At 45.0% G+C, this 24161-nt stretch overlaps 1 protein-coding gene across 1 annotated transcript in view; it reads right to left on the bottom strand.

The window, feature by feature from the left end:
* The window catches only part of ETV5 (ETS variant transcription factor 5), a 55528-nt gene extending 37398 nt beyond the window's left edge, over positions 1–18130 (bottom strand). Inside the window, exons 1-5 of the mRNA XM_061194379.1 lie at positions 17997–18130; positions 14762–14880; positions 14539–14626; positions 14359–14406; positions 14215–14265 (exon numbers count right to left, since the gene is read on the bottom strand). Of these exons, the coding sequence (XP_061050362.1) occupies positions 14215–14265; positions 14359–14406; positions 14539–14626; positions 14762–14806 (232 nt within the window). The 5' untranslated portion in view covers positions 14807–14880; positions 17997–18130. The remainder of the gene's footprint in view (positions 1–14214; positions 14266–14358; positions 14407–14538; positions 14627–14761; positions 14881–17996) is intronic.
* Between the last annotated feature and the right edge of the window lie 6031 nt (positions 18131–24161).

The raw sequence follows: 24161 nt of genomic DNA, 5'->3' as shown, positions 1-24161 counted from the left end.
TATAGATTGAAGATAAAAGAGGCATAACAATAAACATAATGTGTGATTCTTAATCAAATCCTATATCAGTAACAATGTCAATATCAGTTGTAAAAGACAGCTTGGGAATATTACTGAATAAAAGTTAATTTTCTTGACTATGTAGAAGAACGTCCTTCGGAGATGCACACCGAAGTATCTGGGGGGTGAAATGTCATAATGCCTGCAACTTACTTTCCAATAACTTGGAAAAAAAATATCTATACACAGAGAAATGAAGTAAATGTAGCAATATGTTTTAAAAATAAATTGATAAAACAGCTATTATATCTCATCTCCTCCAAGATACTTGGAGAAAAAAATTATCTTACGGTTGACTAACAGGTCAGTAGACGTGCTAAGAACTTCAAAACCATGCATTTACACACGAAGGAAGTCACCCCTGGCCTATTACTAAACTGGAAGGAGACTGCCCTGTTTATACTGTACCTTTACCATGTCTGGATAATACAGCCCTGGCAATCTAAAATTACACAAGGACAAATGTTGTCATACTCTAACATCTAAGTCAGTGATTCTCAAATATTTTTTTGCCCCTGGCCCACTTAGAAAGGAGAAGGGAACACCCAAGAGAGGGCAAAATGAAAACTGCCACTACTATCACCATGACTACTGCCCAGTGCCACCTCTACTATGGCCTGGGTAAAAAGACAGCAATTACACAAGTACAAAATATTAACAAAAGTAAAATTGATCAGTAGTTCCATATACATATTACTACACATATAACAGGAACTAACACATAAGCTCAACTCAAGATCACAAAGCATTTTTGGACAAAAAAGAAATGGAGAATGTCCACTCCTTGTGAATGTATATGCACAACAGGTTTAGAACACTACCAGAACAGATGAACAACTCATTAGATTTCATCCCGAGTCCTCAGAAGGGCACAATGCAGCCATCATCAAGCTGTGAAGGCTGGCAGAATTAAAAGGAATTAAAGTTCTCTTCCTCGAGGTTCTCCTTCATTCTTCCCTCCAAGCAGCTGGTTTGGCTCCTCCTGCGCATAAAGGCTGAGCAGGGCCAGGGCCAGGAGAGGAAGCTTGAAATGGGTGGCCTGGACTTTTGGTGCCCTGAGCCTTGGGGAAAAAAGGCACAAGAGTTTCTGGGAGCGACAGCTGGTCCAACCTAGCTTATTAAGCTAAGAGATCAGAAAGGAGTGTGTGGAGCTGGAGACCTAAATTGTGTTCAAGTCTGTTGGCTTGGAGAATCCCCTGTGCATTTATGTTTTGGGAATCAAGAATGGCAGCAGGACTCTGGTATGGAAACAGGCTCTCCACATAACTCATGGGAAATATGACAAACATCTGGTACAGCCAACATCTGGGTGAGCATACCACATACAGGGGCTGAGATTTCAGGGTAGGTTCATTCTGAATCTCAAATGGCAAGAATAGCTGCATTTGTCCTGGGCAAAGTCCTACATGGAGAAAGCAAGGCTTCTGTTCTGGGATAGAATCTGGTATCAGTAGGTATAGGGAAAGATCTCTTCACAATTGTCACAGTGGCAGTATTCAAGATTTTATTTATTTAAAGTAACTTTTGTTTTCATCACACTAATAAATTCACATAGTTTAATAAATCAAATAGAACTACAAGGTTTATGACGATGAGTAACAGTGGTAGTATTCAGGGTTTTAGATTGGAGATTGATGGTGGTGGGGGGATATGTTGATTATTCCAGCTTATTCTTTCCTTACTTGTCCTGTTTCTCAGTAAGGACCAAAGGACTGACTATCACCCTGGTGATATATTTCAGGGCCCCAGGACGTAAGATCAACCATGAAGTAGCAGAATTCATCAATTAACAATTAAAGAAGTCTTCCCTATATGGCCAATATCATCTTCTGTACAATAAATAGCGCAAGAGCCAAATTAGGAACTGATAAAAACTAGTTCCTGGAACATCTGGCTCCAGGAATCAGATTTCTCCCAAGCAGTGGGAAAAACCTACAGTCAGCAGAAGAGAGGCTTCAGGAATTGGTGTGTGGACAAAAAAACCCACTCTGTTTTTCATGATTTAGAGCTAGAAACTTGGGGTAACATAATCAGCTCAAGAAAAAAGCCTTTGAACTTATCATGACATGGACTATGGGAAAAGACCGTCAGATCCAACAAATAGGGTTATAATTACATTGGTATTGGAACAGGACCAGCCCAAGAGCGAGATTCAAATCTTGATGACCCTGCATGAAGATGGCTGGGTAATACCAAAGTGAAATAATAACCTACAAAACTAGAGCCAGGTCTTGCTACAGTGGGAAAAGAGGTGAGGGAGGAAAACACCTTTCTTACTCATAAGAGTAAATGAGGTTATATCAAGTATTTGGAATTCTAGAGCTGGAAACTTTGGGGGATGCAAACCCAGGAATATTTTGTTGGTGAGTTCCTATAAAAAATGATAGGCACTTACTTGAAAGATGGTGTGGATTGGGAGTTTGGGATTGACATGTACACACTGCTATATTTAAAATGGATAACCAATAAGGACCTACTATATAGCACAGGGAACTCTGCTCAATACTCTGTAACAGCCTAAATGGGAAAAGAATTTGAAAAAGAATAGATGCATGTATATGTATCACTGAATCACTCTGCTGTATACCTGAAACTAATACAACACTGTTAATCAACTATGCTCCAATATAAAATAAAAATTTTTTAAAAAGGTGGTATGGAGACTGTCTCCAGAGAGACCCCTCTCAATTCACAAATGGGGTGGCAGAAAAACAGGGTTAGCAGGGACATGAGACGATCACTTCAGAATTCTGAAAATGGAAACCTAGAGGTCTTGAATACAAGAGTTAGAAATTAAAGGGAAGAAAAGGAGCTTAAAAAAAACTGGCCCAACTTTGAAAAGGTATAAATAGCATTAGTAAAGAGTGGTATCTGAAACTTCTGAGAGGTCACCTGCAAAGGCAGTGAAATTTCTCCCAGGAGACAGGAATTAGAGTTATTGATAGAATGTCTCCCACCTGGGTTTTAAATTAGACAACAGAATTGATACCATGAAGAAGTTAAAACCATGAGGCCATGCTCTGTAGGCCTCTCTTCCATTTTGTTTACCTTGGATGACCCTAAATCTCTGCTATGGACTCGAGCTGACAAGAGCAACATGGGTCTAGGTTGTGCCCCAGATCAAGTATTGGGCTTGTAGAATGCTGCTTTCTCAGGGGGAAAGGCTGGCTGTATGTGAGATTGGTGCTTCGATGACAAGAAGCTGCAGTGTTCACACTGGCTCTGGAAAGTGAAATGTTGCTAAATTTTGTTTGGATGGGCCTGTGTTATGGTATTTTATGCTCTTACTGCTCCCTGGAATGTGGAATATATGACACAAGATAGATTCAACAATGGAGAAACCCAGCTCCAAAGATGCCAAAGCTCCAGCTTAAGGGGCCCCGAGGCGTAGCTTCCTTTAGACCCCCAAACAAAGCCCTTCTGGCTAGGGTAAAAGCAGGAAGAGATGAAAATGGTGGTTTTACACTTATAAAGGGATTTAAATTTCTCTGTGGAAAAGAGGGCCTGACTGGACAAGGGGGTTATACTTTATAGGAAAGGGCTTTATTGGGGGCATTCTTACACTGCTGGGGTCTTATATGAACTAGAGTGTTTATATTATCTAGTAACTTCATAGAATGGGGAGGGGAGGTCGGTGATTTGGAGGTTTGCTTCTGCTAGGCCCAGCTCCATGATATCATCCCACAAAAAGTTTCCTCCCTCCCCTGCCCCCTCTTCCACTGCCTCTTCCAGCAATGGCAGCCACTGGTGGCACAACCAGGACACGGTATCTCAAAATCAAATCACCAGCTGAAATACTATTGGGCAGAAGATGAAAAACTAAATTTTGCCCATGGAAGTCAGTTTGGCAGGTCACTGTATAACGTACACTTGCAACCCAAAAGGTAGAACAGTACCACCCAGGCTGACCACTCAAAATGTGGGGGGCACTCTAGCCTCCAGGGGGTGCTCCAGGCTTCCCCTACCTCTTTACCCTGCCTCCGGAGAGGAGAAAACGTGACCCAAGACAAGGGTGATGCCCAGGTCCTAAAGCGCAGACAGAGCGAGGATAGCTTTGGCTAGGAAGAGAAGTGGTCCTCGAGGCCATCTATTTGCTACTTCTATTTGCCAGGGTAAAGAGGTTGGCTGGTCATGTCCTTGGTCATCAACTAGGAAGAGCAGTTGCTAAATGGAATTTATAGGACATTGGCCTTATCCTTTCTTCACCTCTACCAGTACTAACAATAATGACAGGTGATTTTTTTAAGGACTTCTATTCTAAATCTGGCTAAAATAGAAGGAAAAAGATTCTTTGTATTAATGCCTTCTTTCTCCTCCCAAAAGAAGTGGTCATGTTAGTAAGAGGAACCCACCTTGGCTGAATGTACTAAATCAGGAATGTCCTGACTCAGAGGGGAACTGCAGGTCAGAAAGGGGGCCTATCATGGAACAGCTGCCTCTCGTTGAAACTGCATCTTTCAAACAGTCATTTTTAAATAGAAAACTGGTTACTCGAATAAGGAAGATAATTTAATGCCAATGGTAGTAGAGAGGTTTTTTGGGTTTTCTTTTGACCCAGAAGAACTAGTTTCAGATTTACTTCAAGTTTACACTCTCTCCACACTTTAGTATTATTCTTGAAACAGCTTGGATTTGTACAGTTCATTTTCTTTCAGGGACTCATTCATCCTAACAATTTAGGATTGTTATTTTAGAATTCCAAAAATGGAAACCCAGAGGCCTTGAATATAAGAGTTAGAAATGAAAGGGAGAAAAAGGAGCTTAGAAAAGATCTGGCCCAACTCTGACTGAGGTAGGCTGGTGTATTATAATACGGGGCTCTGCCATTAAAGTATTTTGTACAGAACGAATATTTCTAATTGCATCAGAGTGTCACATCCCAAAACTCTAGGCCACAGAGAAACTAATATGATAGACAACTTATTTGCTTAACTTTTACCATGGAGAGAGAGAACTAAATAGAGCCCTGTTCTCCCAACTCGGGTTCGGTTAGAGGTGAAAGGCTGGCTCCCCCCACTGTGGGCTTTCCGTCAGCCACAGCAAATTCTACCACGAAGGGCTGCTCACGGGGGAACACACCATCAGGGAAGGGGGAAACAGCGCATTCCTCCTGAATGGAAAAAAATGCAAGACCAAACCTTACACCCCTTCTATAATTTATTCCCAGTTTATTTGATTTTCATCTAAACTGGCATTAAAGCATCAACAATATTTGAAGTGGGATTTAATCACTGTGGAAAATTTTACCTTCAAGTTTAAAATTCATCTTAAAAGTCTGACGGGAGAAAACTCAAACCCTAGAGAAATAGGCTTCTCCTACGAGAGAACCATTCCCTTCTATTTATAACCCCGACGCTCCTGAGAGCAGAAACGCACCAAGTGTGTCAAGGGTACCTAAACTGTGACTTGTCCCCTCACACATACAGCCTTACTGGGGAACAGCATTAGCCACACAAAGTCTAGATGCAGCCTGGGAAGACCTGGCTAGTGTATGTGTTTAAAAGAGGAATCAGAAAATGAGAAATAGCGCTAGCTAGTTTTTTTCTATCTATCACTAAGGTCATCCCATGGGCTTTCAGAACTCATGTTACAAACTTACTTCCCTGCAGGCTGGAGGCTGGTGTTGGGGCCTGCTGAGCAACAGGGCGGGGAGGGAACAGAACAGAGAGCGGTGGTGTGCAAAACACTCCCCAAGTGTCGGCTGCGCGCAGAGCGCCATGCTACAGCTCAGGCAGACGTGAAGAAACACATGACAGGGGTTCTCTGCTTTTGGACACACTTAGAGCCTGAGAGAAACTGTTTGCTTCTTGTTTCGACAGGAATGGAAATTGGGAAGCAGAGACCTTGTTTAATATGTCAAAATACAGAATACATTAAAGCCCTACGCTGTTTTCTCCTTATTCCCCAAGAAATAAGATCCCAGGCTGGTGGGGAAGGAAAGGAAAGAGAACGAAGTTGAAGAGGAGCAGAAATGTTCTGACTCTGCTGAGGTCCCCTCAGCACAGTGACATTATCCCTACGGAATTATTCTCTGTTAAAATTCAGATTAGGAAACTTGGGGTAGGCCTTCCAGGATCTGGTCTTTACTGTGGGCAGCCAAGTAGAAGAGACATCCCCCCTCTTCTATTCTACCTTTTCTATGGGAAAAGTATAAAAGACCCTCGTTAAGTGCCCTTTCAGGCAATTACAAAGCATTTCCAGGCACTCAGCTGAAAAGTGTTTATGTAAGCTAAGTCCTCCTCAGCCCCTCTGGAGGAGCACAAGTATCAGCATCCTCTTACACAGCCAATATCTAGGGTTACCTCCTGAGAGGTTTCAAACTCTCTCACAAAAGGACAATCTGCCCAGGCCTGTTCTTTTTTTAATAGGGAAGGGAAGACATTCTTGCAAGACCAATTTACAGCAAGGGAAACATTTCAGGAAAAAAAAAATCCTTACAGCAAAAACACAAATGCAAACAGCCTTGTTAGGTTGTGAGGATGAGAAGCAGGAACTAAGAAGAGCTCTTAATTTAAAACCCTGAGGAAATGGCACCAGATCATTACTATTTTGTTTTTTTAAAGGATTGTCCTTTTTATGCTTATCATACAGCCCTGGTCTAGCCCACATGGCCCTTTGAGGTGGGGAAGGGGGGGGGGTATGTCTGCGAGCTGTTAGCCAAGAGGTTGGAAGATGTTTAGGGTGGGCGATCCTGAGTCAAGTGTACCCCTAGAACCTGGCCTAGTTTGGGGGTGAGAAAGCCACTCTGGTGTTGGGGTTCCTCAGAGGCTGGGTTCTTTCTGGTACTTCCTGGGATGTTAATTGAGGAGAAAAGGCATTTGATGAGTACCCCATGGGAGGGTTGCTGCCATAGTGAGGCTCCCCCATAGCTGAGGCCCAGTCTGGGAAGGGTCATTTTAAAATGACAGGTATCTGACCACAGTGGGAAATTAACCGGGAGAGAGAAGGCCAAGGAGTCGAGAAATTACAGCTAGGTCCCTCCCATGTTAAAATGTTAAGTAGAAGTGCTATAGCAGAAAAACACCTGTTCTTCAGGCCTGGAGTAAAGACTGGAGAAGAAGAGCAGGCAGGACTCTTCAGTGGGGAGATAAAGCCACAGCCCCACGGGAACCAAGAGATAAAAGGGTAATATCCTCAGATCAAGTCTCAACACCTCTCTCTCCAGGGAAGCTAAACCACCCTCTCTTATTATCACTCCCTTTACACAGCTACAGTCTAAAATGGGAGACACAGAAAGGGGGGGCGGGCCCATGGGTCAGTAGCAGCCCTTCGCCTAAGCCCAGGCCCCCAGCCTGGCAGTTGGAGGGTTAAAGTCAGCACTTAAAAGAAAACTCAAACCCCATTAAGCCCAGGCTTGGAGAACAGGGAGCAGCAGGGAAGCCAAAGGAAACTAATTTTGGAGGTTCTCCAAACTGCCAATCACCAGCATATTTCTAACAGTCCCAGTGTTGTTTGAGTTGGTTGTTTTTCCACAGCCTGCACAATGGGGTCTGGTTATTCATTGAAAAAGTCTGCAAGGGAGCCCCGCCCTCCATTCACAACCAATTTGGAATGCTCCATTCAGGCCAGGGGGGGTACTCAGCCGCTCAGCTCGCTGGGGCCGACGGAGCAGAGCCCAGCTGTCGCCGCAGGGACGCTTGCTCGGCCGGCGCGCTGTGTTTATGTAAGAAATTCAGACCCTGCAGGCGTGCTCTGCACTCTCCCTGATTCAGATGGTCAAGACGCTGGCTGAAATCCGCAAGGGTGTGCAAGTCAGCTCCAAGTGAGGTCGGCAAGTGCCCTCTGGCAAAAGAAATCTGTCTTGTGCGGCCCACTTCAGACTCTGACTGTAGCTACCAGCTGAGAGAAACAGACTTCAGCGGTATTTCTCCTGCCCTCAGGGACGAACTGGTTTGCATTAGAGGACAGCTCCCTATGGAAGCCAGCCTTTCCAGACTCCTTGCTTTTCCATTCATTGCCAATAGCTGTATCGGGAGCCACCTGGCTTCCTCCCCAAGGGAGTGGGTCTCTGGAGACACCCACTACTAGATTCTGGCTGCAGAGGGGGAGGGGTCGAGCTACCTATTATGAACAGTTTCACAGTTCCTTTTCCTGGCTTTGCATCCGGCCTGAAAAGTTTATAATACCCCCCGGGCATGCTCATGAGACATCAAAAGAGAAGGGCAGGAGATCTGGGGGCGGGGGTGGGAGTGAAATCTACTCCAAGGACAACACAAAGTACAAGGCTAAAAACTGGTTGGGTTTCTATTCTTCTCAAACCTTCAATAATCACCCTAAGGGAGACCTTATGAAGCCAGTGTGACAACTAGACTTTATTTCAAGGCAGAATATACTACTTTAGGAAAATTTATCTCCAGGAGATAAATTTTAGCACATGGGTTTTTCTTCTTTTTCGAAACATACTGGACTATTTTCAAATGTCTTATGTGGACCTCTTCTCACTGCCTGCCCCCATTCCCACAGCCAGTGAACTCAGATAGTGACACCGGAAGCATTTCTCTGCATCTTTCTAACTACAGACTCTCCATTCAACGCCTTGAGTGCTCTGCAGATCAGTCTCAAACTCCTGGCCTTTTAATAGCTAGATCTTATCCTGCTCCCTGGAATCTTCACCCTTGGCTGCAACTTTCCTCTAGATGTTTCTTTCTGTTAGGCAGCGGAGCCTCCTTCATGAGGGGGCTCTTCTCAACTTTAACATCTGAGTTGCTAACATCTGTCATTTATCTGCCAAGCCCAAAGGTATACTTACCTTGTGATTACACACACACACACACCCCCCTGTGCGGGCATCCACCCACAGACACACTCGGGGCTTAGTGTCTTGTCTCTCCTTTATTTTAAGCTGAGCCTCTTAGAGGGATGGGACAATGATAGAAACTGACGACCAAAGCCTCTGTTAAATGAGCTTGATGAGTTCACAAAATGAATTTTTAAAAAAGAAACCTAATCCGGTACTGGCATCAACATGCCTGGCACTTGTCCAAGAGCTGGGAGCTGCAACATGACAAGACTCTGAGCTCCTTGGATTCCAAGTGGAGAAGCACTGTGTGCCAGGGCACAGATGGGGCCCAAGCTGCCTCAAGGGCAGCCATGTGCCCGAGAGGGGGCTGTCAGCCTCTGAGCCCGGATGTGCTTTACCACCATGAAAACCGCAGAAACACGTGGAGGGAACAGTCTCTGGGTAGAGAATTACACACCCCACCCTACCCCACCAGCGCTAATATTTTTTTCTAGGATTGAAATTAAAACAATGATACTACTAGATGGTTGAAATGGCAGATAGTACAAATCCTCAGCTTTATCAGTCTACCCATGTCTTAATCTTATAAAGCCGAAGAATGTTGAAAAACAGGGGATAGACTGTAATTTCTTGATTGATGCCAGGATTTTGTTACCTCTGGAATCTACAAAAGTGATCTGCCCGGCAGACGCAGATGTAATTCCCCATTCCAAGTCTTTTGGGCCAAACACAAATGATTGGAAAGGATACTGGGTTTTATTAGAGGACTGAGAGCAGACAGACATAGAAGAGGAAGAGAAAAAAAATCTATTGTTTTTAATAAGCCTAACTGAATTAAAGTCAGATGAAAAGAGATTTCGTGTAAACATATGGCTCTGTTTGATAAATGGGAACACTAGGTCTTGGGTCCTTAGGAGTCCAGCATCTTAGGGATCTTGGAGGCTATCAAAACAGGAAGGATTTCAAATCATTTAGTCCCTTCTCAGTGGTAAGGTGGTGAGTGGGCTAGCTAACAAAGACTTTGAAAGGTTTGTAAAACTTGGAGTCAAATAACCTCCAGTTTTCATCCTCTTGCTTTAGCACGCTTGTTTCTTCTCCCTACCTTCAGAGCTACCAGCTCTGGATAAGGATAAAATGATAGGCTTGACTCCCTCAAGCCTCTTATTTTTAAAGTGCCTACTGTTTTCTCTCTTACCTTTTATAACAAAAAGACTTTAGGATGCTCCTTTCATACAGAAATGGCCCAAGGACACAGAGCAAGTAAATGTACAGTTTTGCTACATCATGTCTGGGGCCAAAATGATGTGCCCTCTGCCAAAGGAAGGCACTCCCTCTACCATATCAACCTCCTATGCAGTAAACAAACAAACAAAAAAACCAGATGAATAATATCATATAGAAACAGGATTAAGATCAATGTATGGCAGGCTCAAGGGCTGCCATAACAGTTAATCCTATTTCCCCAGTCATCTATTGCAATGTATTTATGAAATGTCGATTTTTATCAGTTAATTAGCCAGTCCTTAGGAAATTACCCTTACTTCCTCCAGTCGGTCCATTCTTTTTGAAGCACAGATCTAAAAAGAACACTTCCAGGGGAAAATAAGGTCATTCAGATTTTAAAACAATTCTTCAAATTATATTTGGTACAGAGACCATCTTTTAAAATAAGATTTTACCACACCTTCTCCCCAGCATAAAATATTTTAGTTATTCAAAATGCTGACAGGTAAAACAGTCACAATATCACAATTCAAACAAATGAGTGAGATTTTTAAAAATCAGAACTGAAATCTGCATTAAAAAAAAAACCCATTTATATATGCTAAAATCTAGTAATTACCCTAAGGTGCCCAAACAGTCAGCTCAGAAAAATGAATGTCGACTACCCACCCCTACCCCACATCTAAGCACTTTGAGTTCCATTCTTATCCATGGTTTTGATTTGCAGCTAATTCTGTGAAAATGTGTAGTAAAAATGTGTGGTACACATCTATCTACTGACCCACATTCCGTGGTTTCGTAGCTCTGTGTGTTAAGGCACATGTAGCTACACACACATTTATAATATACAGGATATATATTCATAGTTTTATCTGTATACACACTAATGTCTTCTAGGAAACATGTCTGTTTCATAATTTTTCTGTTTTATAATTTCTTTCTTCCAAATCCTACATGAAAAAACTCAAAGCACCAAGATACTGAATTGGCTTCTTGGGATTGTAGAATGAAGAGAACTGTGGGTTAGACTGGGCAGCCAGCGCTCTCCCAGGCCTTCTTGAGGGCCAGCTCCAGGTATCTGAAATAATGAGGGAGAGCCCTGAGCAGCCCTGAGCGTGACAGTGCTCCCTGGCTCTGCAGCTTTGTGAGAGCTTCTTCAAGGATATGATTTTATACATTTTCCCCCCTCATTTCACTTAACCCCTCCCACTTGCCCCCAATCACTAGTCAGTCTCCCCAGCTATCTGGACCTTGTCATAAGTAAAATGAAAGGGTTAGGCAAGACCCTTTAGTAAAATGAAAGGTTTAGGCAAGACCATCTCTACAAGGGACCTCTAGCTCAAACAATCTGGGATCTTCAGGATTATTTATCAGGATCAAGGGACGATGGATGGCATTGGCAGAACGCCTATGTCTATAGGTTAAACTTTCTATTCCCTTGAATGTAACCTTTAGGAGTTTCCAGGTGGGGGATACTTTACTAATGTCTGAATTTGTGATGTAAGGGGAAATCTATACAACTAGAAGTAGGCTGGGCATTTCTATAAGACTTATAAGAACAGTGGTTTCATTTACTTAAATCACACTTATAGATGGATGTCTACGGGTAGGAACCCAAATCTAGAAAATTTACAAAATATAATCTCTTTAGAAGTTGAGCTTACAGTGTTTTATCAAAAAAAGGTAAGCCATAATCTTCAAACCTGACGTTCTAAAATAAAACGTTACCCACATTACTTGGTATTTCTTTTTCTCTCTCACACACACACTAAAACTCTCACACATACAAGATGGAAAATTAATCAAATCATCAGTAATAGGAAAGGTAGACTACTACTCGTGGCAGGCCACAGAAGAATATTTGCAGAAACAAACATTTCTGCTACCCTAGGGAAGATGTTTGCTTTACCTAGCAAGTGTGAGTTTGGTTTATAGTTCATTGATCGGGTGATTCAAACCAATTCATAAGATTTCATTAAATTTAAATGAGCTTCCCCCCCTCCCCTGGAACAATCATGGGTTCTTCCAGAAGGTGACTGGAGTGGAAGCTGATCCTCAGCAGGAGGTTGTGAGATGCACTCACAGAGAGTTTGCCCAGCCCTGGGCTCTGCCAGCTCCCATCAGTCTACACTGCCTGTCTCAACTGCAGTCAAAGCAGTTACACATGTAACAGCAAGGATAAATGGCTCAAGGATACACCTCCCCACATTTGTGTTCCAGACTAACCTCTATTTGAATCTATCCTTCTTGAAGCTCCATCTCCAGAAATAAGAGTCAGAGAGGGGGAAAGAATTATTAAGAGACTTTTTGAGGCTACTCAACCATCTGCTTTATCCTTAAAAGACAGAAAAGCTCAACCTTAAGAAGTTAAAGCAAAAAGCAAACAAAGTAAGAAACACATCACACTTGGTAAGCAGAAACATCTCCCAAAGCAGCTCCATTTTAGGTATGGCACTTTAATTAAAGAAGTTAGCACATTCTATTTGCTGAGCAGGAATTATTTCTAAGGAGCCAAAACACATTTATTGATTCCTTCACTTTAGCTTCTTCCTGCAGATAAATATCTCTCCAAATATAAATCCTGTTTGCTGACATCTTAATCTAAAGAACATACCTTTGATTCAGCACATGAAATCAACCTGAATGCAGTCATCTCACCTTCCTTTTAACTCTTTTGGGTTACAGAGAAACGAAAGTGTCATAAAAGCATTACCTCTGCCAAGAAAGCCACCTCCCAAACAGACTGCAGTTTATGCTGCTCTGAGCAAGAACCGGAAAGGCTGGGCAAAATTGTCAACACGGAACGAAGTAGGATTACAAATCCTGTCTTTTATCTTGCAAACACACACACACACACACACACACAATTTAGGTTATCTTTATTTAGTCTTTTAGTGGCAAGCTTCCCAATCACTTGAAAGCAATCAGAGGGCAATAATTAACACGCATTTACTCTCCTATAGAAAACATTCACAGCAAGCTGTGACAAAGCTAAGGTAACCATGCATCTGTGGGTTACAGTTTGTTCCCTTTCAAAGTTTCCCAGCACTGCACCTTGAACACGAGGCCTATCATTAAAGAATGTTTAGCTGGTACCTCTGGTCTTTCATTTATTGATTTAGAACACCCAACTTTTACTTAGACCCAAAGATAAGCTCTCTCCCAGTGGCATTTTTACACACACACACACACACACACACAAGATAAAACAAAGCTGGGAAGAATGTGTTGGTGCAAAATGAGAAATCGAATCCTTGCCTGGCTCAGGTGCTTGCTATTATAAACTATGACTAAGACACGAATTTCTCTATGATGCAACTCTCAAGAGAGGCAGCATTTTTCTCCAGGCCTCTCTTAAACCTGCTCATTCGCCAGTAACTAATGCTCTCTAGAGCTGCCCTGTGCTGCTCAAATTTCATCAGCCAGCTTTGTCCTTGATAGCTCTTCCTGGACCATAAAATCTCCCAGACCTGTTGAGGACAGCCCCAAAAGATCAGCGTAATGCGAACCGCGCCTGTGCCAGCACAGAGAGCCATCTTTTGAGCTCCCACTGCATTTGTTATCTCAGTGATATGAGCACTTAAAGACCATTTTAAGAAAGTTTTTACTCTTCTCTGAATGATAAAGTCCTGACAACTACATGAAAAATAAGTGTAAATCAGGTCACTCTGTGACCACTTTTTGTCAACTTTGAACTAGAAACAAAACTGACAACATGTTTGGTGAAGCGACAATTAACTGGAATCTTCCATTAACTATTTTCTGCACCTTTAAAAGAAAAAAAAGTCAGGCTCATGATTTGCATCAAGGATTTAATTTATAAAACAAACCGCAAAAAACCACTGTAAAAGGAAGACTGATTTATGGATGCTTGGTCCAACAACTTATATATTTCAATTAATTTATCATTTGGATCTTGAAGCCTTGCAAAATTCTTAGGCAAAAAGACATTTTAAGATAAAATCATGTTCAGTAAATCTCACCTGCAATACAATAAAAGCACTTTAGAAATAATTTCAATAAGGAATGAAACAAATTCGGAGGGAGGTTAACTTTGAATTATTAAAAGAAACCAAACACATTCCACTGTCCAAATATGCTGGCTACAACTGGAAAGAGTATTCTAGACTTGGATGATCCAAGACCAAACAATTTCAGAACACATGTGCCACCACCAGAAAGGTACTTACAGTTATCAGACTGAAAATCTGGGACAAACTGTTCGTCATCAGGAACTTGTGCTGGAAAAGAGATTTTTATTTTAGACCTTTAAGTTTTATTAAAAAGCACAGTAAAATGTTTTATGTGGAAAATAGGACAGCCAAGAAACTTGCCTTCAGCTAACCAAGCCTCTTGAAGTTGACTGAGATCCTGAAACAACTCTGGAATTGAAAACAGAAGACACCAGAATGAGGAGAATTCTTCTGCTAGGGAGAAGAGGGAAGAGCTGGCTGCATGCAGCTTTCGCGGGGAGCCATGTGAACAAGCCACAACAGAGGGGAAAGCTTCACTACCTTCAGAATCATGAGCCAGATCTGTGTCCAAAAACTTCCTCTTTCTGTCAATCACAGGCCGCCCTCTACTCTCCTCTGACCGAGATTTCTGAAAGAGGCCAACAGACAGTGAAGACTCAAGTGTAATAAAGGGGTCCAAAGGGGGTTGTGCCATAAACCAATAAGGAGAAGACTCATGTTCGAAGAGGGAAGACAAAACAAACCAAAAGCCACATAAACTTACCCCTGGGACCATAAAAGGGACTTGTTGATCATAAAAACCATCCATGGTGCTTCCAATGTCTCTAATGTCACTTTGGAAGGTCTCAGCATTGAGTAATTTCTGGGGGGAAAGGGGTCCTCCTGTAATATGAATTTGGGAGATTTTAACCGAGAGGGGGGAAGAAAGAGAAATGAAGTAATTTTATATTGCTTGTCCTTTTAGGGCCTGTGCAAAATCACTACCTTTCTCTGAGGTAATTAAAGCCCACTTCAAGGTGTAAGCTTTACAGACTAACGCTGGGCTTGATTAAGGGCATCAAAGATTCATGGTGTACTTAGTGCCAAATCCATTCAGCTAGTCAGTCTTTTAATCTTTTTCTCTCTCTTTTATTTAATCATTAAAATTATAGGTTTACTACTACCTGTCCCTTACCAAAAAAAAAAAAAAAGGCCTTATTTTCGTTAAAAAGGGCTATTTCAAGATTCTCTCCATAAGAATATTCCCCAGGGCGTTTGCAGTGTTAGGGTTTTTTTTTTTTAGACATAATTTAATTTTTGACAGTACAGTGACAGGAAGGAGAAAAACTGGGTTTAAGCATTCCAAATTATTTGCAATTAAGAATCTGACATACATAGTGTTTCTAAAAGTATTTTGTAGGTCAGTGGTAAAACACTAAAAATAGTTCCAGGAATACAACGATCAGTGGTATACTTATCTTCATACACAACTTTTTATTAAAACTTAAACCTTCTGTCCAAACAGCTGTAGTGTCTGTAATGTCACAGATATCTCTGTGGCAACTTACAGAGATGTCTGTGATATCTCCAACTTCTTAAAGAATAAAGTAGCTATGAAAAGTAACGCATAAAGTTAACTAAATTCCACTGCACATATTTTAAATGCATCTCTACCACAGATCTTTAAAAAGCATTAAAAGCAAAAGATCCATGGAAAGAGAAATGAGTTTATTATAGTGAAATCATTTTTTCTCAAACATGACCAAAAAATAAAATTAAACTTGTTTCAGCACTGTCAAGTGTTGGGGCTGGGAAGGGAGGTTGGGGGTCAGAATGGAGAGGAGGAACTTTTTCTAATTTGAGAGGTATAAACTAACAATTTTAGGAAAGTGCCATTTTCCTGAACACTTTTATTCTTCAAACAAAAACGTAGTTAAGTCAACAAAATGGGGGAAACATTAATTTCACTCATCCCAGCTCTAAGCAATGCGAAACACTTCAGGATAAATCTTTTCTTTAACTTGTGTAAAATTTTTAGATAGGGAACTTTTTCTCAGTGGGCAATTCCATCCAATTTGTTTTTCACACTGTGTGAAACATATGCAATTTTTGTAAGTTAGCAGGATACGAGGAAACCCTTCACGGCCAGCCTCCTCTCAGCACTTTGGTCCAAGTAATAAGATATTTTCCAAGTCAAAGAGAAAGAGGGAGAGGAACAAAACTGCACACTTCATAACTTCCTAGAAAAACACTTCGGCTAGCCTGCCTGCGTGCCTTCCAAACAGCGCTAAAACGTTCAGAATAAAGCTTCTTTCCCAAATGTCACCAACCCGTAAACAAAATCTGAGGGGCATCAGCAGTGAGTTGAGGGGCAAGAAAATGAGTTCTCTGCAGCCTTCAAAAATCTGTCAGATTAAATAAATCGTGGCCTTAGAAATTCTGTAAATGTCTATTGGGAGAAGGGGACAACGGGTAGGAGATCGGAGGGAGAGATATTTTCAGAGTCTCACGATGAAATACGTTGCAAAAATACTTCACCATGAAGAGCAAAAATACCTTTTAAAAAATTAAATGAAAGAAAGAAGCGAACCCAAAAGAGGAATCAAGGATCTTTAACGCAGCTCTCAAAGTTCAAGGGCTAGAAAAATCGTGTTCAAAGTGTAATTTTTTTTTAAAGCCTGAAGGGAAGGCTCGAGTTCATCCAGGAGTTTAAACCACTTCCTTTGTGCCCCCCCCCCCTTCCCGGGGCCCCCAGGAAAAACTTTAACACAGCGCAGCGGCGCGATCGAGGCCCCACCCCCGCGGCGCGCAGCGGGCCCGGTTTTATGAATGAGAGAGAGCCGCGGCCGCCACATCAGGTAAAGGCTGTAACTGGATCCCTCTCACTGGGCCCCATTCACAAAACAAGACACACTTCCACCCAATTCCCAGCCTTCTCCATTCAAGAAAACTCCTTCAGATGCGCCCCCGCCCCCACTCCCAAAGCACGCCCAGCCTCCGACGCAGGCCCCTCACCCCAGCGTCCTAGGAAGAAAGCTCAATGCTTCATTCACAAAAAGGGAAAGAAAAAAAAGCCGCAGGGAGCGGCGAGCCAACGAAAGAAACCCGCTTCATTCATAAAGTCACCCACATTCATAAAAACGAGCTGCGGCGCCAGGCGCTACCAACCGCCTCCAATAGCCCCCCCCCAAAAAACACCCTTCCAAACATCTCTTTGGCACCCCTCCTCAATCAGGACTTCGGCTCCCCCAGAGGTCCCCTCCCCTCTGAAAACGCGGTCAGATCCCAAATCCAGCGCGAGGCTCCAGCATCTCTCCATCCCCCGCCCTCCGCACCCATTTTTTTTCTTTTCCACCATCCCCAGGCCGCGGTTCTGATGCTCTCCTATTTCTCGAGAATCGCCATGCAGCCTGACGCCCTCAGTCTGCTGGGGGTGGGAGTGGGGGGATTGGGTGTCCGCTTTCCACAACCTGAAACTTGCAAGGCCTTCATAAGTTCCTGGCCGACCCCCAACCCCGGAGGCTGCACATGCCTATGTCACTTAACCCCTCCAGGTGCTGGGGTGGGGGTGCATCACTCTCAAACATTCCCCCTAAGCTGCTTCAGCCCTCTCCTCCCCCCTGCAAAGATCTGACGAGTGCCTCTTCTCGCGAGCCTCCAAGTCCCCTCGGGGCTCTCAGGTCTCCAGAGACTGTAAAGCCCGCAACTCCCCGCCCCTCCATCTCCACCCGGGAGCCTCCGCACCTCGCGCTCCCGCTCGCCTTCCCCGCGACGTGCGGAAACCCGCTCTCCGCTAGCTCCGGAACCGTTAGCCGCCCCCGCCCGACGCATCCCAGGAACCGAACCGGACCCGGCCGCGGGAGGAGGGGGTGGTCAGCCTCGGGAGGGAAGGGGACCCAACCCCAATAGAAAGTGCACCCGGACTCTGAGGATTCTGAATCAGCCAGTGAACTCTCGCCGGCTGGGCCCTTCCTGGACACCCCCTCCTAAGCCCCCTTGTCTCCTCGACGCCCCCTCACCTGAGGCAGTGGCTCTCCTCCCCTTGCAGCGGCCCCGGGGCGCAGGCGCGCTCACGCACGCGCGCACCGGGCCTGGGCGCCTAGGCTAATGGCTGGGCCGAACCGCTCCGGGGACGCTGAACCGCTCCGCGAACCAGCCGCTGGACTCTGCGCCGCAGCTGCCAACCAGGCTGGAGCGCTGGCCCGGCCCCCAGCGGCCTGCCGCTCCGCCCTCTGCTATTGGCCCGCGGCTATAGCCCAGCAGCGTTCCCATTGGCCCGAGGCCGCTCCAGCGGCTGTCCATCACCTCTTGTTTACCCTCTCTGCGGGCAAATCCAGCCAAGCCGCCCCATCAACTCCGGTCCCCATTGGTCAACAGCGCGTCCCTCCCCCCATCTCAGGGGTCTGTTTTACATAATTTATGCACCGGGGGCCATTGGCCAATCAGCACAGGCTTGTTTATATAATGAATGTAAGGACGTTTTTCATTCATAAAAAACGCGACCTGAGGGGGAAGCTTAGCTGAGTCAGTGAAGAACTTAAAGGGGCCGAGGGCCTCGAGGAGCCGCAATTCCTTCCTTCCCTGCAGCTCTCCCAACTTTTTACCGAGGCTTGGCTCTTTCCCCTTCCCCATTCACCCCTAACTTCTCTCCCCCACCCCCCCCGCCCCCCAGCAACACCACTGCCAGGACTGGGCCGCTGGGCGCCAGTCGTTTGCAGCTGCAGCACCAAGCGAAGTTATCATTTTAGAATTCGGGCTACAGGAATCCGTCATTCCACCCGGAGAGAAACTCGCTGACCGACCTGGGCGTTCGGCCCATAGAAACACAGAAAACGGAAACCGAGCGCTCTAATCTTAGTTACCTTTAAGAGAGGCCTTAATTTCCTTTAACTATGTTTCCAGTGGGGGAAGAATTAGCACCATCTCCCTTTAAAATCTGAGCTCTCAAACAGACTTTAGTTACTATTTTATACTGGCCGGCCAAGGCCCAACCAAATCCCGTTTTCTCCCCACGTCTAATTGCGGTTTATAACCGCCAGAGTGGGTTTTGGACCCGAGATGAGGGAGGGTCGGCGCTCAAAGAAATCCTCTCCGAGGACTGCACCAACCAGTCCGCAAACCTAGAAATAGAAACATAAAGCCCTCCGAAACGGGCTTGCAGAGTTAGATCGCCTGCCTCCCTCCCGGGGCTGCTGTTTTCCATTTAAGTGTTGAATGCAAGATGGTGTGTTTGCGAATTAGATCCCGTGCAGCTGGGAACGACGAGAAGCTACTCCGCTTGCCAAACGACCGGGCACTAACTGCAATTGCTGAGATTCTTAACAGGGTGTTCCGGGAAACAAATAAGCAGTCCTCTCCCCTCTCCGCCCCCTCTGCCCCCTCCTGCAAGGCCGTGGGGCGGCTCTGTGCTCTCCCCCAGGATGCTGGGGCTTGTGAGGGAGCTCTTCTGTTCTCGTTCTGTTCGTGTGCCCTGCCGTTCACCCCCGTGTGCCGGCGGTGGGGAAGAAACACGCCAAGTATCAGGGGAGTGCGCCTACAAAAGGGAGCCCCAGGCAACTCTGGGGCTGCCTCATACCACCACCATGGGGAATGCAGTGTGGCTTTCTGGGAAAAAAATTTTAAGTAAAAATTTGCCCACTTTCTTTTCTGCTTCCGCTTATGGGTTCTTGGTCTGTTTATAGCCAAGAAATGTTGGAATTCACCAAAGGAAACCGGGAGTTTGGAGGCCCAGTGCTGACCAGGCATGAGACTTTGCAAGAGAGTGGGGTGGGCATGAGCGGGTGGGTGGGAAAGCACTCTGAACTTTTAACAAGCAGTTCCATGATATTTAATTTCCTAGGAGAGCAATTTGCTACCTACCCCAGCTCCAGTGGAGTTTTCCCTTAGTGCCTCTCCAGGAGTGCCATTTCTGTTTGGCGGCTAGAGTACAGCCCTAGCCCAGTTGTGCTCCCAGTGTGTTGCTGAGGGCTGTCTCCCTGGCTAGACTCAGGGACCAGATTAGCTCCCCAGTCCTCCTCCTCCCCAGCTTGTCTGCCCCCATCCTGCCCCACCTCATCCCATCTCATCCTGCTCTCTGATCTAGTTTCTCCAGAAGAGCTTTTGAATTCCTCTTCGCTTCAATCTGTCTTCAGGCCTCAGCCTGGTAGGCCTGCAGCCCATGGGGCCACATAAACCTTGGTGCATCATCACACTGGCTATAGGGAAACAGTGCGGGACACTTCACAGCGACTTCCTCCATGGGGTTGGACTTGAGGCCTGGAGTGTGACTTGGATGACCTTTGCCTCGAGCCAAGGCTCTCCATCCCACCTTGGGAAGAAAAGCTGATATTTCTGGATTAAATAGTAATAAATAGCAGCTTAGTTGGGGGGAGGGGAGGAGTTGAGGGAGGGGTTTTTATGAGAAGATTGTCACAGACACGAGATCATGGAGGGATTTACATCAGAGTAAAGCTCTTGCCAATTAATTATTTAGTCATTCGGTAAACATTTATTTTGTACTCAATACTCAGCCAAACCCTGTGCTCAGCAAAAAAGTTACAGAGATGAGTAAGATCCAGTCTTTGTCTTGGAGGAGCCCACCATCTATTGTACCATTTCAACGGCTGAAGTTTACTTAATGTATAACCTGTTCATGCCATGTATAATTCTCTACAGATTATCTCATCTAGTCCTCATAAGAATAGTACTGAAGTGGTCTCTACTGTTAATATCTGCACTTTATAGACAAGAAACGGAGGCACAGAGAGATTAAGTAACTTGCCAATAGTTGCACAGCTTGTAGGTTTCTGAACCTGGATAAGCACTAAGGCAGGCAGGCTCCAGAGCCCATAAGTGGCCGACTTAGCATGTGCCTTTGTTGCTCAGAAAACACCAGGAAATATCATTTGAACCCCAAATGGTAGAGGGCAGAACTGGTTGAAGTCACAGGGAGGCAGATTTTTAGCTCAGTATCGGGTTCGGAAGAACTTTGGAATGTTTGGAGTGGCCCCAAAAGGAATACTGCTGCTGGTAATGAGTCTCCTGTCACAAGAGGCATTTACGCAGAAAGATTTAGTGCAGAGATACTACTGCACTGGGTGGCGTAGATGAACTCAGAGGATTGCTCCAGCTCTGAGAAGAACATGACTCGTGTTGGACAGGGGTTCAGGCCCTGGGCCCAGGCACCTTGCCTCTGCTGTGAAATGTGAGGGTATAACTCATGATGAACTACCTTGCCAGACTGACGCCTGGGCCCAGAGTTTGTTCCTTACTGTTAAGTGTTTATGAGGTTTTTTTTTCCACACCTCTTCTTTCTTTTCTTCTGCTTCTCCTTCTTAGTGACTTACCTCCCCCGCTCCCGTCCCCATCCCACTCCCCTGTCTTCTTGAATTATCTTTGCCTTTAAAAAGAGTTAAGGGTCGGTATTTAGAAGTTCGTTGTTTAGTACACCGAGTCCTTCCTCCTAAGAACATTACTTACATTGGAGGATTTGTCCAGCCTCTGTTCTGATGTACCATTCCCTCTCCTTCAGGAGAGAAATGGGACTGGAAAAGATAACAAAAAGAGAGACCAGCCCTCTGGAACATTCATCTAGTGTCAATCTAGCCTTTGTTCTCTGGCAACAGCAAAACTCAATCACAGTAGGATAACTAGCCCCTTGTTCTTCGATTTGCAGTGTGTTTTCAGAGGAATAACACAGAAGGATAGAAAAACAAGTCCCTTGCCCCCAGCCTGAAAGCTTCTGTTTCCCTTTAGAGGACTGCTTTTAAAGTCTTCCCCTAAAACCCCAAAAGCGAGTTAAAGTATAATGCAGGTAACCCTGCCTTGAGCTGATCACCAAGATGGCAGTGGGCAATGTGGCAGCATGGTGATCTTGGTCTCTCTCACAGTGGGACAGTGCCTCCCCTTCCTCTGATCGAAATGCTGCAGGGAGTGTGGCCCTGTCTGGAGGTGAGGGTGTGGGCTACATGACCCTGGCGGGGGTGGTCCTTTCCCATTCTTGTATAATACAGGGGAAGGGACTCGAGGACTGCGTCAAAAAGGTGCAGCAACGTTTTTCTTGTCTTCAAGGGATAAAGGATTCTATCTGGTTGTCACACCTTCCTTTGTAAAATTCAGATATAAATACCCTAAAAACTGAGGCAAGAAAAGAAAATCTTTTAGATTCAACGTCTCTTCAAACGAATAGGTGCCATATTGTCTTCAGGGTTCTTTGTAGTCAGGGAATAATAATAGCTGACATTTACTGAGTGCTTAATATGAGCCAGACACTTTTCCAAACACTTCACATGTATTAGCACGTTTAGTCCCAACAACAGCCCTCTGAGGGAGGTACTATTATTATCACCTACACTTTTCACAGATGAGGAAGGTTAGGTGCAGGGAGGTTACATAAATCGCTACATGGCTAGCACACAGTCAGAGGGAGACTGTACCCACGGGACCCCCTCCAGAGTCTGGCCAGTAACCACTCTGCTGGGCTGTCTCAGCTCCAGAGAAGGTGTGTGTGCTTAGTGACAGTAGCTGACACCAAAAAATCATGTTACTGCACCAGGCCATTTAGGGGCTTTGCCTATACTAACCCCCTTGATTCTCCTAACAACCCTGTGATGTAGATACCATTATTATCCCTATTTCATGCATGATGAAACTGAGGCACAGAGAAGTTAAGTAACTTGCTCAAGATCGCATAGCCAGTAAGAGTTGGAGTCAGGAGCCCATCGCAGATCTTGTACAGAGTCCTTGCTCCGAAGCACTTTACTATGAAGTCTTAGCTCCAGCCATCTTCCAACTCTGTCGTCTTCCCTCATCTTGCCTTTGGAGCTCTGGCTGCTTCCTTGCCATTCCCCTGGGAGTCACTGTGCTTCCTTGGGAACATGTTCCAGCAAATCCAGGCAGACTTCTGAATTATTATCTTGGGCCAGCTCGAATTTGTCTTCATTAGAGCCATGTCAGAAAGAGACTAGAAATTACCTGTACTGAGCATCCCCTAGATGCCAGACTCTGTGCTAAGACACTTCACATACATTGTCATTTAGTGCTCCCATTCCTTCTTGGAGGTGGTGATAATACCCAGTTTGCAGATGTGAAAACAGAGGGTCAAAGTGAGATTTTAAAAACCATGTCTGAGGCTTCACAGTCAGGAAAGACAAGCCAGGCCTCTGATCCAATAGGTTGATCCTGTGACCCACTGGCCTAGTGGGGCCTCATTCTTCTCCCGGCTCATTTCCTGAGCTTGAGGACACCCTCTCTCCTACCTCTTTCTCCTAATTCTCAATTCTTAGACTTTGTAAAACATCCATTATCAAGAAAACTTGGGGGCACATGTTATATTTAGATTCCTGACTGCTGAGGAATTTCTTCCTTAAGCCCCAACCCTTACCAGAACCATAGGGTGAAAATCTTTGGAAACTTCCCATGGCTTCTTATTGCCTTCAGAAAGGAGTCCAGCTCCAGAACAGGATCTTTACTGCTCCCTGGTGACTCCGCAGCCTCTCTCGAGCCTCCTAGACCTTGGGTCCGGCCATGCAGGACAGAGCTGCCTGTTCCTTGAGCCCGTCACCCATCAGCATCCTGCTCTACCTCTGAGGCCTGTGAAGGGTCCCTGCATGAAAGAGCCTCAGATTGCTGGGCTTCTGGGGGATCCCATGTCTGATCTTTAGAGTTTTCCTGCTCCTTTTCCATAGCAGGTTGTCAAGTGGAACTTCTCAATACATAAAGAACACGCTTTTCCAGCAGCCCCTCATATTCGCTGGGATTTTCTGCCTCCGATGTACCACGTGCTTGGAAATCAACAAACCAAGGGAGTTTGAAACGGGTGTCCACGGGTTCTGAGTGAGAGCTAAAGGGCCCCCTCCAATGAGGAAGTGGATGAACTTGAATGTGTAGACTTGGCAAAATCTATTTTGACCTTTCGGAGTCCTCTTTTTGCTTCCTTCTGTGCTGTTAGTGGAGAGTTTCCTATGGCCAGGGGTTAACCCTTGCTTGGATGTGCTCAGATTTGAGCCCCTGAAATCTGAGTAGCATGGTAACCTAGAACTTGCCCTCCTCCAGCTGTGAAAGGCTTGTGGCGTTGCCCCACCATCCTACTGGGCGAGCAGGCTGAGGGGATGGTGGGGCTGGGAGGTGCAGTCTCTCATGGGCCTGCTTCACCGTGGCAGCTGGAGAGCGGGTGGTGAGGGGGGTGGTTCTTTCAGCTCTTGGCT

This window comes from Eubalaena glacialis, chromosome 6, assembly GCF_028564815.1.
Source record: "Eubalaena glacialis isolate mEubGla1 chromosome 6, mEubGla1.1.hap2.+ XY, whole genome shotgun sequence".
In the NCBI taxonomy this organism is placed as follows: Eukaryota; Metazoa; Chordata; class Mammalia; order Artiodactyla; family Balaenidae; genus Eubalaena; species Eubalaena glacialis.
This window is presented reverse-complemented; position numbering and strand designations above follow the sequence as displayed.